We start from the raw sequence: 15,071 nt of genomic DNA, 5'->3' as shown, positions 1-15,071 counted from the left end.
AAAAAAAAAAAAAAAAAAAAAAAAAAGAAATCTGTTAACCTGCAAGGCAGTGGCAGGCCAAAACTCAGGGTCCCCGGCTCCCTGTCCAGGGCTCTTCCCTTGCCTCCTTGTGGCCTGTCAATAAAGTATGTCTAAATGAGCTCAAAGGCTATTCCCAGGGGAGCAGACAGACCAACTGTCGCCTACAACCCTGTATTCCTTGACCTTAGGCCTGCAATTAGGTCTCAGTACTCAAACATGCTCTGTGACTAATCACAGACGCACCTACGGTATTGCAGTCCTTGGGTGATATTTCCTTCCACTAAACTAGGTGGGAATCACCTGCAGGACTTCTTACAGACACATTCCCGTGCAGTCCCCTGCTGGACCTAACCCAACAGGTCTGGGTGCGGCCGGCTCATGTGAAACCACTGTCCTGGTGATTCCTCTGGCACTACTGGTTAAGAGGTCACTTGCTCCTCACCCCCAGGCTAGAAGCACCTCCTGTCTCCCCCATGACCAAAGCTCAAATGTTCTGGCAGCTTAGATGTGCATGTGCCTTGCCAGAGCTACTTTCATTTAAAGAAAGACACAGGAACTAGGCTGGAGAGACCTGGGCCAGCATATGGCCTATGAAGCCAGCAGGGCTGCGCACCCGGGCTGGAGGTTCTTACACACCTAGGAGAGAGCCAGCTGTGCAAGGGCTTCAACCTGAAGACTCATCCCTAGCTGACGACTCACAGCAGAGATTAAAACATGCTCCTGAGGCTGGGCGTGGTGGCTCACACCTGTAATGCCAGCACTTTGGGAGGCCAAGGAGGGCAGATCACAAGGTCAGGAGTTTGAGACCAGCCTGGCCAACATAGTGAAACCCCGCTTCTACTAAAAATATAAAAATGAGCCGGGTATGGTGGCACATGCCTATAGTCCCAGCTACTTGAGAGACTGAGGTAGGAGAATCGCTTGAACCCAGGAGGTGGAGGTTGCAGGGAGCTGAAATTGTGCCACTACACTCCAGCCTGGGCGACACAGCAAGACTCCATCTCAAAACAACAACATTCTCCTGGAATCAGCAATATTCAACGCCTGGAAGACTGATCTTTACATAAATCCGACATGGCCTCTGGACAACCGATGATAACTCCTGCCCCATGGTTCTTCCAGATACTGATAAATCACACTGCTGGTGGAAGATCCTCCCCCATTCTGCTGACAGTAAACACTGACTGTCATTACAGCTTATTTTTAAGAAGCAAGTCCCACTGTGCCCTTCCATCAGCTAAAAAATTCCCTGAGGGCAGCTTCCTGTGACTTGCTGAACTGCTATTTTTGTTTTGTTTTGTTCTGAGATGGAGTCTTGCTCTGTCACCAGGCTGCAGTGCAGTGGCGTAATCTCAGCTCACTGCAAGCTCCGCCTCCTGGGTTCAAGTGATTCCTGTGCCTCAGCCTCCCAAGTAGCTGGGACTACAGGCACGTGCCACCATGCCCAGCTAATTTTTTTTTTTTTTTAGTAGAGATGGAGTTTTGCCATGTTGGCCAGGCTGGTCTTGAACTCCTGACCTCAGGTGACTTGCTCGTCTTGGCCTCCCAAAGTGTTGGGATTACAGGCATGAGCCACCACACCTGGCCTGAACTGCTATTTAGAGCAAATTATGGCCTGGTGTGGTGACTCATGCCTGTAATCCCAGCACGTTGGGAGGCTGAGGCAGGCAGATCACTTCAGGTTGGAAGTTCAAGACCAGCCTCGTCGACATGACGAAACTCCATCTCTACTAAAAATACAAAAATATTAGCTGGGCATGGTGATGGGCACCTGTAATCAGGAAGTTGAGGCAGGAGGATCACTTGAACCCAGGAGGCAGAGGTTGTAGTGAGCCAAGATGGCACCACTGCACTCCAACCTGGGCAAGAGAGTGAGACTCTGTCTCAAAATAAAAAAGAGCAAATTACTTCTTGTTTTTTCCTGGCACAGCTTATTAAAAATAAGCTGTAATGACAGTCAGTGTTTACTGTCAGCAGAATGGGGGAGGATCTTCCACCAGCAGTGTGATTTATCAGTATCTGGAAGTATATAGGATATAGTATATAGGAGCTGGGCTTTGATATGGCTGGAAAAAAAAAATGCAGCCGCTTAAGCTTTAGCTTAAAGGGGGAAATGAATTTTATGTCCTTCTTCTGTCTTCTTTCCTCTTAAGATCTGACATTGTAGGATATGTGACATACAGTGGTTGGCCATAGGAGAATAAGATTCTGTTTTTGTATCTCACCAAATAATCTTATTCATTCTTGCCCTAAATTTGTCCCAGGTTGAGTTTGTGTCAATGCAGGAAACTGCTAATACATGCCAAATGGCAAATACTCTGTTCCCAGAAGTGTCTTTTTTTTTTTTTTTTTTTTTGAGGCGGAGTCTCGCTTTGTCGCCCAGGCTGGAGTGCAGTGGCCGGATCTCAGCTCACTGCAAGCTCTGCCTCCCGGGTTTACGCCATTCTCCCGCCTCAGCCTCCCGAGTAGCTGGGGCTACAGGCGCCCGCCACCTCGCCCGGCTAGTTTTTTGTATTTTTTTAGTAGAGACGGGGTTTCACCGTGTTAGCCAGGATGGTCTCGATCTCCTGACCTCGTGATCCGCCCGTCTTGGCCTCCCAAAGTGCTGGGATTACAGGCTTGAGCCACCGCGCCCGGCCCCCAGAAGTGTCTTAATTCAAATGGATTTAGCCTCTTAATCAGAGTGATTGTTGTAAGCATGTTACTAGCAAAGCAGGGTGCAGCAGAGGCAGTGATGGCAGAGCTGGCAGGCCCCTGAGCATAGCCAACGGTTACCTGTCTGCAAGTATAAGTCCCCACTGGTCCTGATGATCCAGGCGGTGTCATCGCTCAGGGCCACAAACACTGCCTGGGGCAGGGCTTCGTACCAGTGCCGCTTCCCCTTGATGGTGACTTTCCCACAAGCAAAAGCCCGGTTAGATTTCTGTTCAATCTTCCAGAGAAGGGCTCCTATGGAAATAAAAATTCTATTCACTATCCAATAAATAGTAGAATATATTTCTATACAAAAGTCTTCATGCTGGGCATCGAAGGGAGAAAGACTGCTAAAACACATCCTGTTCTGTCCCCCCAAGTGGGGAAAGAGACCACCAGACCCAGGTTTGGGCCCTTGGCCACCACCCAGCTTCAGGTTCCATGTCACCGTCCGTCTCCAAGCTTCACTTTCTTCCTGGGCAGTGGGGATCATCTCCACCTCACAGGGCTGCTCTAAAGACTGGAGGCGGGAGCAGATCAACCACAGAGCTAAGCACATGACAGGTGCTCCTCACATGGGATGAGGAACACTGATGACATTATTAGGTTTGATAAGTCTCCAAATAAACATCCGGAGACACAACTAGTGCCCTAGGAGAGGCTGAAAAAGTCCTTTAGGGATTCAGAGAGAGGGATCAGTTCTGGACGAGCTGAATGGAAAAGATGCACAGAAGGAAGACACTTGCACTGAGTTGCCCATTTTCACTGTGAAGGGGACTCTGATGAAGAGACAGAGGAGAGAGAGGAGAGGGAAGGCAGGACAGCGCTGCAGCTGGAGGCCTGGTGCAGGCCAACGCAAGCAAGGTGAGGGGCCATCAGTGATCACCGAGTGTCAGATGGGCTGGACTAGAGGGCCTGTCCTGACAGGCCTGTGGTACCCCTGGCACAAGGGCTCTGCTGCCCACCAAGGACATGGGCCTGGGCCCTGAAGGACACCTCAACTGAGCACGTGAATCTCATGGAGATGGAGAGTTCCCACTAGCACAATGAGGGACCAAGGGGCCTGGGAATACAAGTAACTAATGTAATCAGGAATAGAACCAACGTTCTAAAAGGCCAAGGAGACAAACCTGAAGGTAAATGACAGCAACAAGAAATGCATTAAAACGCACAACTGTGTAATGCCAGCTTGTGGAGTGGGTTGTTAGCCAGTCTCTAAAGAAAAATATTTTTCAAACAAACAGTGAAAGCAAGCAAGCAAAACAATGCTGAACAAACTAATATTTTAAACAGTGACAAAGACCATGGAGAATTAAGGGAAATTCATCCCGAAACACAGTGAAGTTACAGAGGACAGACAGGTCCCAAGCCACAGACTCGGCTTCGGCTTTGTCTGACTTCTATTCCAACGTCCTGACAATAAACCGGGCTGCTTCAAGGCAAAAGCGCCCCTGCTGGCACAGGTATCAACGTGGCCAACACAACTTTAAGAAACACATGGATGGAGCTGGAAACCATCATTCTCAGCAAACTATCCCAAGAACAGAAAACCAAACACCGCATGTTCTCACTCATAGGTGGGAACTGAACAATGAGATCACTTGGACTCAGGAAGGGGAACATCACACACCAGGGCCTATCATGGGGAGGGGGGAGGGAGGAGGGATTGCATTGGGAGTTATACCTGATGTAAATGACGAGTTGATGGGTGCTGACGAGTTGATGGGTGCAGCACACCAACATGGCGCAAGTATACATATGTAACAAATCTGCATGTTATGCACACGTACCCTAGAACTTAAAGTATAATAAAAAAAAAAGAAACAACAAGCCAATGATTCCATGCAGATAAGGGAGGTCTCCCAGCCCAGGAGAACCTCGTTCAGGAAACACCAGCTCCAATTCACTAACAATGGCCTAACAGCAGCATGAAAGAATGAATGGACTTTCCTTTCAGAGTCAGGGAGTAGACTGTTCACCCAAAGCAGAGAGCCCATTAAAATAGAATTCCTAAAGAGGAAGCCAAATAATTGGAATATATCCAACATATCCATGGGCCCGTCTTAGTTAGTTCGGTCGCTTTAAAGCAATACTGAGAAAGAGAAACACATATTATTTTTATAAACAGTTAGTATACTAATATCCCTAAAAAAGTCCCTCAAGTTTCAAACTTTTGTTTAGCTTACAAAATATGATCAGGGGTTACCATTGCAATTAATAAAGAAAACAAAAACTCAAACTGAACACCATTTACACTATGAATTGACATCCAATGAAGCAATTCACGTTCTTTGGAGAAAACCCCCTCAAACGTTCCAGAAGAGGCAAACCTGGTGAACGCACGGCAGCCTGAGCCCAGAGCTGCTGCAGGGGAGCCCTGTGCTAAGATGTCTGCCCCCGGGGGGTGGGGAGCAGGAGCAGGGAGCGGGGAGGCGAACCTGAGGGTGAGACTGCCACCTGCTGGACAGCATCTTCAAACTTCTGCCAGCGCAGCCCGGCGCCCGGCAACGCGCTGCAGAACAGGCCGCCTTTGTAGTCCAGGCACCAGATATACTTCTCGGAGACCACCAAGCTGAGGATGCCATAGCCGGGACCCGAGTAGCCCATCCAGCTTTCTGCAAACTAACAAGGGCAGAGCCAGTGAGTTCTGTGGCAGAGGACACAGCCACACTCGGCTGTTGTCAGTAAGAAAGGCGAAAGGGTATCATTAACACGAGATAGTAAAAAAAGATCAGCAAGAAGCCAAGTCAACCCTCCCCCCAACCCCTACTACCTTTGGACACCCCTCTACTACAAACGTTCTGAGACGCGTGCTGCTGTCTCCCTACAAAGACTCCCTGGCGTCCCTGGATGACATTTTCTCCTGTTCTAACGCCTCTGCAAATGTAACGCTTACAGCACCACATCATGAAGGAGCTGCTTTTATTCTGCAGGCATACCTCACCTTACACAAAGAGCCAGGTTCTTCAACATTTGGATGCAAGTAAATTTTCTGTAGTCGAATTATTACAGATGCACTGGATATATGGCACTACCACTGTCTTTTTTTTCCACCGTATTTTCTTTGTTTTCCTTTTTGAGACAGAGTCTTACTTTGTCGCCCAGGCTGGAGTACAGGGGCATAATCTCGGCTCACTGCAACCTCTGCCTCCTGGGTTCAAGCAATTCGCAATTCTCCTGCCTCAGCCTAGAGAGTACTTGGGATTACAGGCGTCCGCCACCACACCCAGCTAATTTTTGTATTTTTAGTAGAGATGGGGTTTTGCCATATTGGCCAGGCTGGTCTCAAACTCCTGACCTCAGGTAATTCACCCACCTTGGCTTTCCAAAGTGCTGGGACTACAGGCATGAGCCACCATGCCTGACCTTGCTAGAATTATTGTAAAAATCAAAGCTAAATAAAGTCTTTGGACTTTAACACTTTTCAATAAAGGCAAAGAAAATAAATGTATCTGTACAGATACTCACATAGAAGTTAACTACTTCAAAGAAAATGGTGCCCAACTCTTCTCAATCTAGCCCTGCTCACCATAGCAAGCCTTACTTCTACCCCCAGCCTCCAAATAAAAACACACCATAAAATTTCTTGGCTTTCCAGCTACCTGGAGTAGGATGAGGAAGGGAGGAAGTTAGAGGGTCGGGGGCTCAAAGGGCCAGGACCCCTGTCACCTAAGTAAGGGCTTTCCTACATTTCTGGTCTAGAATTCCAATACCCCGCCCCACCGACAGTCTGCCTGGCTACTGCCCAGACATCAGGGGGCCATGCTGCTTGCAATTCCCACAGCCCTGCACTTTGCTCAGTACCCTCATCTGAGTTCCACTCAACTGCAAGGATGTGAACATATACCTGGCTCCCCGTCAAGACTCTGAGGCTCAGGAAGATGGAATCCACAACTAGCTGCCATTTGCACTGTGGTCCCCAGCACAATCACAGAGGCTGACAGTCAAGGCCACTCAAGAACCACTGGGTTGAAAAGATAAATACCGGATGACTGAATAAAAGGCCACCCTTGGTTGGGCACAGCAGCTCACGCCTGTAATCCCAGCACTTTGGGAGGCCGAGGCAGGCAGATAGCTTGAGTTCAGTAGTTGGAGACCAGCTTGGGCAATATGTCAAAACCCCTTCCCTACAAAAAAACACAAAAATTAGCTGGGCGTGGTGGCATGTGCCTGTAGTCCCAGCGATTCAGGAAGCTGAGGCAGGTGGATCACTTGAACCTGGGGAGGTTGAGGCAGCAATAAGCCATGATTGTGCCACTGTGCTCCATCCTGGGTGACAGAGTGAGATCCTGTCTCAAAAAAAAAAAAAAAAAAAAAAAGCCAGCCTTATGGCATTTTGTCTCAAAACAAGTAAACAGCACGTTTCACTTCTAAGGCATGACAGCACAGAGGGTGAGCAAGGGGGTCCTGGGGCCCACCCTTCACTCGCTATGTGACCTTGTGCGAGCTGTCCAGCTGTTCTGTGCTTCAACTTTCTCCTCTGTAAAATGGGGACAAGGACAGTGCCTATGTTATAGTTCGTGTTTAGAGAAGTAAAAGAGTTAAACCTATAAAGCGCTTTGCGGGATACTTGCACATGGTGAGCACTGACCGAGCGTCACACTGCTAGCACTGACAGAATCCAGTGTACACTGTGGAAAGCACACGTGGCTGTAAGTGCACAGCCGTAATTCATACCTCACATCACCAGTTAGTAGGAGACACGACAATACACAGTTAGTTTTGAAACAAATACATCTAGTAATAATTAGTTGCTAAGGGAAGTAGGCACTTTAAAAAAAAATCACTTTTAATATAAAATGCTCAAGGATAGTTAAAAGTCATCTCCTAGTTACATGTGCTGGGTGGACCTACAAAGACTGGTTACTCCAAACTGTTCCTGCACAGCTTGCAGGGGAGCCTTGGAGACACTGTTTGGAGGTAGAGGAGACAGCAGTTCTGGAAATGGCCTCATGCTCTTGCAGATGGTTCCTTGGAGGAGTCTGAGGAGGAGGACAGGAGAGTCCCTGCCTCCAAACTGCTCAGATCTTTCCCTACTCCACGGGTAGACAGTCCTCTACCCACTGTTTTTCTGAGATGGCCCCAGGCCAATTCAGCCCTGCCCTACGATGGCTAACAATAAGTGCCTACGCCAGCCTGCACTTGTGGGGTCAGAGGAAACAGCAAGATGCTACCTTGGTTGGGGAGGCAGGTTACTGAGCAGGGGAGAACAGGTCAGAAGTAGTTCAAGCCATCATAGTCCCTGTGCTGGAAATCCCCTGAAACCCAGACTTGAAAACAGAGTTGGCTTATGGATTTTGCAGTAGGAATAGATTTCCTTCCATGAGAAGGAAAATAATCAGTCTTGCCAATTATTCCCCTTAAGAAAGAAGACTTAGCTACGTTTCCACCACCTGAACCCACATACCTGATCTGGCTTGAGCAGCCCGGCATCATCTGCACCCAGCCGGCTCAGGTCCTGCTGGGAGCGACTAGGTCCGAGCTCTGTCACACTCGTCTCTGAGGATGAAGAAGGAAGCCCGTGGGCATAGATGTCCTCCTCATCACTAGACGTCAATGCCTGATCCCGTGGAGGCTGCTCAAGCCAGGGCTTGGGAGTGCTGGCCGCCAAGGCAGAGACCGGAGTCAACTGTCCTCCCACACTCCCTAAGTCACGTTCAGAAATGGGTGTTTCTTTCTGACCTATGTCATCATCAGTGCCAGCATGCCAGAGATTTGTGCTGAGGTGGCCAGAGGCCTCCATGCTGGTTAGGACGTCCTGCTCTTGGCTGGGCTCCACAGGGCTGCCTTCATCAGCTCCGGTCCCAGGTAGCCACTGCCCAGCACTTGGGGCCAAGCTGAGGCTGGAAGGCACGGTGAGTGAGTTCAGGAGGGGCGCTTCACAAAAAGTGCTTTGGGGGCCAATGGGTTGGACATCTTCCCCATCCTGCACCCTAAGAGAGCTGTCCTGTTCTTGGAAGGGTATCTGTGTGCTATATGGTCCATCATCTGCAGGACAAGGCTCATCTTCGAGTCCCGTGACATCACTGCCTCTCACAGCTTCCCTCACTCCATTGAGCAGCTCCTGCCCATATGCATAGTGACAGTGTGGCATTTCAGCTCTAATGTCATCTTCTACAGCCAGAGAATCAGGCACAGATCCTGGCACCTCCAGGACATTAAACGTTTCGGGGTCAGTATTTTCCTGCGGGACACCGTTCACTTCACCACTGAAGCCGCTTTCCAGGTCTGGAGACTCTGCACTTAACTGATCCATGCTACTGCCCAGGACACTTGAGGTCATTGACAGCAAGTCTGTGTTCAAGGACTGGGGACTGTCCCCAGGAAATTCGGAGCAGGGTGTAGACTCCAGGGAGCTGTGACAGGTGCTCCTGCTTCCACCTTCTAATTCAGAATAAGAACATTCAAAATAAGGCACGGTTCTATATGATTAGTAAGAGACTAATTCGCATACATATTTTTGGCTCAAGAAAAAATATTTTAAATACACGATATTTAGTGAATGAATAAACCTCTTAAGTACAAATAATCCCAACAAAGAGATGCTTTCTATGCATGCAAGTACTGAACGAATCCATGGGTTTGAGGCCTCACACAAGAAATGCCAGCTAAGAAAACCAGGGGACAGGCCAGGTGTGGTGGCTCATGCCTGTAATCTCAGCACTTTGGGAGGCCGAGGCGGGCGGATCACAAGGTCAGGAGATCGAGACCACACTGGCTAACACAGTGAAACCTCGTCTCTACTGAAAATACAAAATCAGCCAGGCGCNAATAATCCCAACAAAGAGATGCTTTCTATGCATGCAAGTACTGAACGAATCCATGGGTTTGAGGCCTCACACAAGAAATGCCAGCTAAGAAAAACCAGGGGACAGGCCAGGTGTGGTGGCTCATGCCTGTAATCTCAGCACTTTGGGAGGCCGAGGCGGGCGGATCACAAGGTCAGGAGATCGAGACCACACTGGCTAACACAGTGAAACCTCGTCTCTACTGAAAATACAAAAATCAGCCAGGCGCGGTGGCAGGCACCTGTAGTCCCAGCTACTCGGGAGGCTGAGGCAGGAGAATGGTGTGAACCCGGGAGGCGGAGCTTGCAGTGAGCCGAGATCGCACCACTGCACTCCAGCCTGGGCGACAGAGCGAGACTCCATCTCAAAAACAACAAAAAAAGAAAAACCAGGGGACAAACTGAGATGTTCACCTGGGTCACAAACCAATTCCTTATAATTATTAAAATGCTTAGAAATCTAATAAAATTTCCTTCAGTGCTGCAGTCATCTTAGCTAGAGAGGATTAACAGAAACCAAGGAGGAAAAGGTTTAAAAAATTCAGTGTTACACAGCCATAACAAAGAATGACATCCAGGCTGGGCACGGTGGCTCTCGCTTGTGAGCCATCCGAGCACTTTGGGAGGCCAAGGCGGGTGGGCCACCTGAGGTCAGGAGTTCAAGACCAGCCTGGCCAACATGATAAACCCCCACCTCTACAGCTACTCGGGAGGCTGAGGCAAGAGAATTGCTTGAACCTGGGAGGTGGAGGTTGTAGTGAGCCGAGATCGCGCCACTGCACTCTAGCCTGGGCGACAACAGTGAAACTCTGTCTTCAATAGATAAATAAGTAAATAAATAAAAACAAAGAATGAAATCTTGTCCTTTACAGCAACATGGATGAAACCGCAGGCCATAATCCTAAGCAAATTAATGCAGGAACAGAAAATCAACTGCATGTCCTGACTTGTAAGTGGGAGCCAAACATTGAGCAGGTACGGACATAAACATGGGAAGGACAGACACTGTGAACCACCAGAGCGGGAGAGGCGGCAGCATGGGTCAAAAACCACCTACTGCATACTGTGCTCACTACCTGGCTGCTATATACCCATGTAACAAACCTGCGCATGGACCCCCTGTATTTAAAAGTTGAAAAAAAAAAAAAGAAAAAAATTCAATGTTAAATCCCATATTTGGTAGCATATTCAACACTAAACATAAAATGTCCCACGTATTTACCAGCATAGATCTTCCGGTTTCCAATACTTTCCACCCAGGCTCACAGACTCTCTGGTTTAATCAATGGTATACATGGATAAACCAACCTTTTTTTTTTTTTTTTTTGAGACAGAGTCTCGCTCTGTTGCCAGGTTGGAGTGCAGTGGCACGATCTCGGCTCACTGCATCCTCTGCCTCCCGGGTTCAAGTGATTCTCCTGCCTCAGCCTCCCGAGTGGCTGGGATTACAGGCACGTGCCACCACACACGGCTAATTTGTGTGTTTTTAGTAGAGACGGGGTTTCACCATGTTGGCCAGGATGGTCCCAATCTCTTGACCTCGTGATCCACCTGCCTGGGCCTCTCAAAGTGTTGGGATTATAGGCGTGAGCCACCGCGCCCAGCCCCGACATTTTAATGTAAATCTTGAAAAGTACGCCAGGTACAGTGGCTCACGCCTGTAATCCTAGCGCTTTGAGAGCCTGAGGCGGGTGGATCACCTGAGGTTGGGAGTTCGAGATCAGCCTGACCAAGATGGAGAAACCCCATCTCTACTAAAAATACAAAATTCGCTGGTCATGGTGGCGCATGCCTGTAATCCCAGCTACTCGGGAGGCTGAGGCAGGAGAACTGCTTGAGCCCGGGAGGCGAGGTTGCAGTGAGCCGAGATCGCGCCATTGCACTCCAGCCTGGGCAATGAGCGAAACTGTCGCCAAAATAACTAACTAAATAAAATAATAATAAATAAATAAATATTGAAAAGTGCAAAACTGAGACCCTTTAAGCAGGGTGGTGCGTACACAGGTGGTCTGTCATCATTTAGACCTGTGTGTGCGTGTGTGTGTGTGTGTGTGTGTATTTTCCGTTAATGTGAAGTATTTTGCAGTAAACTCCTTTGGGGAAGAAATGTAGGTGTTCTCTTTTGGATGAATGGGCCAGTGCTCACTCAGTGAGCAGTGGCATTCCCAGAGAATCTGGAAAGACTGCCCCCAGAATCTGGAAAGACTGTCACCCCAGTGGGTGTATGCCAGCTACAGAGGGTACCTGTCTTCTTCTTCTTCTTCTTCCTTTTCACTTTGATAGGCTTCACGACAAGCTCCTGGTCAAAGTCCTCTGAGCTGATGGCGTTGAATCTCTGTGAGGGGGGCTGGTTGCCTTTGCCCAGCTCAGGGGCGGCCTGGAGCCCAGCGGGCAGGAGCCCGGAGCTGCTGTCGGTGGAGTTGAGCGAGCTGCTCCTGCTCCTTGGCTCACTGGCCATGGAGCTAGCCACAGAAGAGCCTCTGAGCCTCGTCTCAGAAACTGTGGCCCCTGGTAGCTTCTCTGCTTGTTGCATGTGGACTCGCTCTGAGCATCCAGACATCTCCAGACCATCTCTCACTAAGAAAGAAGAGTCTGGTTTTATCACTAGTGATCCAGAGAGAGCTGATGTGCACTTAATTGCTAGCCCTAAATACCAGTTGTCACATAGGTGCCAGCCGGCTAAAGAACTGAAAGATTCTAAATTCACAGAAACCAGCAAAACTAAAAGAATCACACAAATGAGTCTAAGAAATAGTTTTTGTTCTTCAAGAAGCTCATATATGAAAATCAGTAAAATAATTTGCCATAGCTTTTTTTTTTTTTAGTAGAGACGGAGTTTCACCATGTTAGCCAGGATGGTCTCGATCTACTGACCTTGTGATCCGCCCGTCTCGGCCTCCCAAAGTGCTGGGATTACAGGCTTGAGCCACTGCGCCTGGCCCATAGCTGTCTTTTTAAAGCAACTCAGTAGTAAGGAAAGGTTGGGAGTGGTGGCTTACACCTATAATCTCAGCACTTTGGGAGGCTGAGGTGAGGAGATCACTTGAGCTCAGGAGTTCAACACCAGCCTGGGCAACATAGCGAAAACCCATCTCTACCGCAATACAAAAAATTAGCAGGGTGTGGTGGTGCATGCCTGTAGTTCCAGCTACTTGGGAGGCTGAGGTGGGAGAATCATTTGAGCCTGGGAGGTGGAGGTTGGAGTGAGCTGAGATCATGCCACTGCACTCCAGCCTGCACGACGGAGTGAAACCTGTCTCAAAAAAAAAAAAAAAAAAAAAAGTAAAAAAATACTAAGAATACAGCATTTCTCACTTTAATTTACAAGTATTTATAAATGAGAGATGCCTGTGTATAACAAAACAGCTTAGTTATACTTCATACTTAAGACTATGCCTTGAATATACTTTAAGGTCACTCAAAGGGCACTTGAAAACATATGTGTAGCTGTAATTAAATTTTCTGAAAGAGGGAAAGGTAATTTTCCATTAGAACAAACTCAAGACAGAGAAGTCCATTACCACACAGCATCAAGGCAAGCAGACAGCAGAGTGAGGGCAGGCGTGTGAGTCCCTGTCCCCTGTCCCCGAGACCAAGGGCCAGTGCGCTCACCACTGCAGTGCGCTCATACTTCCTGCAACACGACACCACAGGGCACCAGGCCAGAGCAGTTCCAGCTACAGTACCCTCAACATAAGACCACAGCCCACTTTGATCCCTTCGCCATCCTCTCTTTATCAGGGATCCTCTGTGTGCCAGACATAGGGCTAGCTGCTGGGACATGGCAGTCCATGAGACATAGGAATTCCTGCCCTTGAAGCACCCACATTCTATTGAGGGCATGTGTTAGGGGGAGACTGCAGGCAATGGTTTGTATGCTGGAGTCTGGAGGGGCAGGACTCTGCTCTGAAGCGACTTGTGGAAGATTACATAAGTTAATGGTGGATCTTGCCTAGAGCCTGCCCTGTCCAACAGGCAGCCACCAGCTACTTGTAACTATTGAAACTCACATTGATCAAAATTGGGCCGGGCTCAGTGGCTTATGCCTGTAATCCCAGCGCTTTGGGAGGCCGAGTCAGCAGATCACAAGGTCAGGAGATCGAGACCATCCTGGCTAACATGGTGAAACCCCATCTCTACTAAAAATACAAAAAAATTAGCTGGGCGTGGTGGTGGGCGCCACTTAAGCTGGGCACGGTGGCTCATGCCTGTAATCCCATCACTTCGGGAGGCTAAGGTGGGAGGACTGCCTGAGCTCAGGAGTTTGAGACCAGCCTGGGCAACATGGTGCATGGTGAAACTCCATTTCTACTAAAATACAAAAAATTAGCCTGGTGTGGTGATGCACACCTGTAATACCAGCTACTCAGGAGGCTGAGGCAGGAGAATTGCTTGAACCCAGGAGGTGGAGGTTGCAGTGAGCAGAGATTGCACCACTGCACTCCAGACTGGTGGACAGAGCAAGACTCCGTTTCAAAAAAAAAAAAAAAATTAAACAAAATGTAAAATTCATCCCTCAGCTGCATTTGCCATATTGCAAGTACTCAGCAGCCACCCATGGACATTGACTGCCTACCAGACAGGGCAGATGAGAGCATCTTCATCACTGCAGAAGGCTCTATGGGCAGCAGAGGTTCAGAGCGTAGCCTGGTGGCTCCAAGTCACCACCCTTCCTGAAAGCCATACTGTCCCTCTGATGACACTGTCTGAGGGGCTCATAAACTCAAGAGTCAGAGCTTATTCGCTTCTTATACAAATTATGTTTTGGAATATTCATCCCAATTTGCCCTCTCTGACTTCAGAGGTAATGGCAGTGAGGAGGAGGGTGATGGGGCCCACATGGCTGTTGTTGCCACCATTAGGAACAAGTTCCCTGAGGAACCCAAATACATAAAGTACGTGGATGTCCGCACAAGGACACATATTAGGATTCTTTGCTCATTAAAATTTGGGCTTGTATGAATTACCAAAAAATGTCAAAAGCACAGAGATAAATCAATCCTACAAGGAAGAACTGAGTTAAGGGTAAATGGTTATGTCCCAGATAACGGATTTAAATCTTCTAAAACCTCATGCAGATCTATGTCTTTTGGAGCATTAATCCCACATACTGTCTCAGACGGAGATCAGGGATCAGTAAAGTGGTTTCTGATTTTTCCTTCCTCCTTTCTCAATCTCCCCATCTTCCACAACCATGAAAGCAACTCCACTAAATGTGAGACTATCTGATGTAAGCCTTAAAGTAGGTGACTTTCAAGAAATGTAGTGTAAACACTATTTTTAACAATCAGAGGAGCGGCTGGGCGCGGTAATCCCAGTACTTTGGGAGGCTGAGGTAGGCGGATCACCTGAGGTCAGGAGTTTGAGATCTGCCTGACCAACATGGAGAAACCTTATCTCTACTAAAAACACAAAATTAGCCTGGCATAGTGGTGCATGCCTATAATCCCAGCTACTCAGGAGGCTGAGGCAGGAGAATAGCTTGAAACTGGAAGGCTGTGGTGAGCCGAGATTGCGCCATTACACTCCAGCCTGGGCGAGAAGAGCGAAACTCCGTCTCAAAAAAAAA

General features: G+C 48.5%; 1 protein-coding gene across 1 annotated transcript in view; it reads right to left on the bottom strand.

The window, feature by feature from the left end:
* The window catches only part of TECPR2 (tectonin beta-propeller repeat containing 2), a 135,489-nt gene that overhangs the window by 52,436 nt on the left and 67,982 nt on the right, over positions 1-15,071 (bottom strand). The window contains exons 8-11 of the mRNA XM_017851491.1: positions 11,747-12,079; positions 8,123-9,099; positions 5,154-5,337; positions 2,727-2,970 (exon numbers count right to left, since the gene is read on the bottom strand). Coding sequence (XP_017706980.1) covers positions 2,727-2,970; positions 5,154-5,337; positions 8,123-9,099; positions 11,747-12,079 — 1,738 coding nt within the window. The remainder of the gene's footprint in view (positions 1-2,726; positions 2,971-5,153; positions 5,338-8,122; positions 9,100-11,746; positions 12,080-15,071) is intronic.

This window comes from Rhinopithecus bieti, unplaced genomic scaffold (assembly GCF_001698545.2).
Source record: "Rhinopithecus bieti isolate Rb0 unplaced genomic scaffold, ASM169854v2 scaffold_34310, whole genome shotgun sequence".
NCBI classification, from domain to species: domain Eukaryota; kingdom Metazoa; phylum Chordata; class Mammalia; order Primates; family Cercopithecidae; genus Rhinopithecus; species Rhinopithecus bieti.
This window is presented reverse-complemented; position numbering and strand designations above follow the sequence as displayed.